At 33.1% G+C, this 2,500-nt stretch overlaps 1 protein-coding gene across 2 annotated transcripts in view; it reads left to right on the top strand.

The window, feature by feature from the left end:
* Nucleotides 1–2,500, top strand: part of LOC123515111 (heme transporter hrg1-A-like) — a 6,576-nt gene that overhangs the window by 3,272 nt on the left and 804 nt on the right. For both annotated transcript variants that reach the window (XM_045273549.1, XM_045273550.1), the window contains exon 4: nt 661–2,500. This exon is cut by the window's right edge and continues 804 nt beyond it. In XM_045273549.1, coding sequence (XP_045129484.1) covers nt 661–809 — 149 coding nt within the window. In that variant the 3' untranslated portion in view covers nt 810–2,500. The remainder of the gene's footprint in view (nt 1–660) is intronic.

Raw genomic sequence — 2,500 nt, 5'->3', positions numbered from 1 at the left:
TGTTAACTGAAGGGTTTAGAAGTTTCTGTGACAGTTTTCTCCCAGCAGCAGCTTAAAAGAAAGAGATTACAGGAGTTTAGATCAAAGTGCAGCAGAAGACTAATGAAGATGCCTTTAAGACATGTTTTGCAACATGTGAATGGCAATTGTAATTGTCTGACAGCAAGAAAACTTTAGGTACAGTAAATGATGAAAAGGAAACTTAATTATTATTGCTTTACTCTGTTATTCACAACGAAAGACGATGGCTTGGTGTGGTAATGAGGAGTGACACACTTCAGAACTTCCTTCTCTATGTACAGTCTAGTTTCTAGAATTTACAGAAATAAGTATAGGACTCTTAGAAACTCCTGGTACCGGCATAGAGTGAATCTGCAACGTATGACCATTGACGTAGGATTTTATGTGATCTGCATCTAATTTCTCCCTCCACTTCATGTCAATATGTTTTGACAACACTTCTGATTATATTAAATTGATGACTGGTCTCCTGAGACATCCTAATATCCTGAGTATGGGCTGACTTATCCAGCTGTGCATGATACTCCATTGTTGCCTATCCTCTATCCCCCAGCAAGGTTTATCACACATTGATGATTATACGATGCAATATAACGGTGCGTAACAACAGTGTTAACCTTGTGTCTTCATGTGTTTCAGACATGCCATCCATGGAGAACATCAGTTCAAATCATTACTTCATGGCAATTTGGGCCTTCCTCACACTGAAATGGGGAGCCTCTTTGTTTGGCTTCTCACATTTATACCGCAAGAGACTGTTGGAGGAGTACCATCCTCTTTTGGCTTGAATCAATTGAAGGTATCTTAATATTTTTTTTATTTTTTGCTACAGTGTTAGTATCATCTCCATTTTCATACATAACTCTACCACAACACATTATAAAATGTAAACACACACATACACACATGCAAAGGAAGTGATAATGTGTGATAGTCTACAAAAAGGAAAACATTAAGAAACCATATTCAGACATACAGGATGTTGAGAAGTAATGGAATAGATTTTTCCTTCATGGAGAAGTAGAATGAGATCAAACATAGAATATACTGTTTCTTTGTAGTCACTGTACAAGAAATGTGAAAAAAATTCTAATAATGCAGAAAATTGTTTATTGGATGAAGCTAGAAGGATGAATTTATGAAGAAAAGTTAAAAGAAATAAACTTCTTAACTTTTGAGCTACAAAAAAGAAAAATACTTGATAACAACCTACATATTGTTGTGAATAGGAAAGAGAATTGTGAAACACAGAAAAAAAATTAAAAACATGAAAAAAATGGGGCTGAAAAGTGGCAGATGCATGAATTGTCATGATATAAAAAAAAGTTTCTAATTACAAATACATAAGTTAAGGATAAACATAGTGAGAAGGTAATACTGTATTAACACAAAAGTTTTCTCTCATTGAATGGCATTCTTGATAAATGCACATATGGAGATGAACTTCATGAATGATGCTCAGATTCTAAATTATACACAATACACACACACACACACACACACACACACACACACACACACACACACACACACACACACACACACACACACAGAGGATGATAGTCAAATACAGAAACATGTACATTTTTTTTCAGTTGAATACCTAATAGATCCAAATAGAAATATTCAAGTTTTCAATCAAATGCAAATGCAAAACTTCATGTGTAAGTAAACTCTCTCTCTCTCTCTCTCTCTCTCTCTCTCTCTCTCTCTCTCTCTCTCTCTCTCTCTCTCTCTCTCTCTCTCTCTCTCTCTCTCTCTCTCTCTATATATATATATATATATATATATATATATATATATATATATATATTAGCAGATTTTGTACTAATTTCACACCAATTATCTCAGAAAATTGCTCCCCTGATATTAATTAAAGAATCCTTCAAGTAAAATGTGGATTCTGGGTAATGAAAATCAATATTTTTAAGAATTTCACATTTGTGTCTCATCAATGTTATCTCCACTTTCTTCTTCAGAATAGAGAAATGAATATATTTTTTTGTCTAATGTTAGGACAAAACATTGATCTGAAGTTTTTTATCTTTTTATTTTATTTATTAGTTTTTAATGTTTGATTATTTAACAGTACTTTCTGTTTTGTAAATGTATGTATATCCAATAGTTCACTGCTTAAAGTGGTCAGACAGGATCATTATTCTACTAGAGGTAAGAAGTATCAAATGGTAAAAACAAATTCATTCTTAGATCATTTTAAACTTCACTCATGTGATCACATGAGGTGAAAAGTCTCTTATGAATGCTCTTGATCTGCTTGATAGTATGTAAGGCTTTTTTAAAAGATATAGGCTTCTTTCCTTTTGTTTATGATAACTTATATCAATGTTCATGTTCCATTTTAGAGAAACATGTCAAATACGAAGTTTACATGCAAATACTGTTTAGGCATACAATTAATTACTGAACACACACACACACACACACACACACACACACACACACACACACACACACACAC

Source organism: Portunus trituberculatus, chromosome 38 (genome assembly GCF_017591435.1).
Source record: "Portunus trituberculatus isolate SZX2019 chromosome 38, ASM1759143v1, whole genome shotgun sequence".
Lineage (NCBI taxonomy): Eukaryota > Metazoa > Arthropoda > Malacostraca > Decapoda > Portunidae > Portunus > Portunus trituberculatus.
The sequence above is the reverse complement of the archived record's forward strand: the minus strand, read 5'-3'. Positions and strand labels throughout refer to the sequence as shown.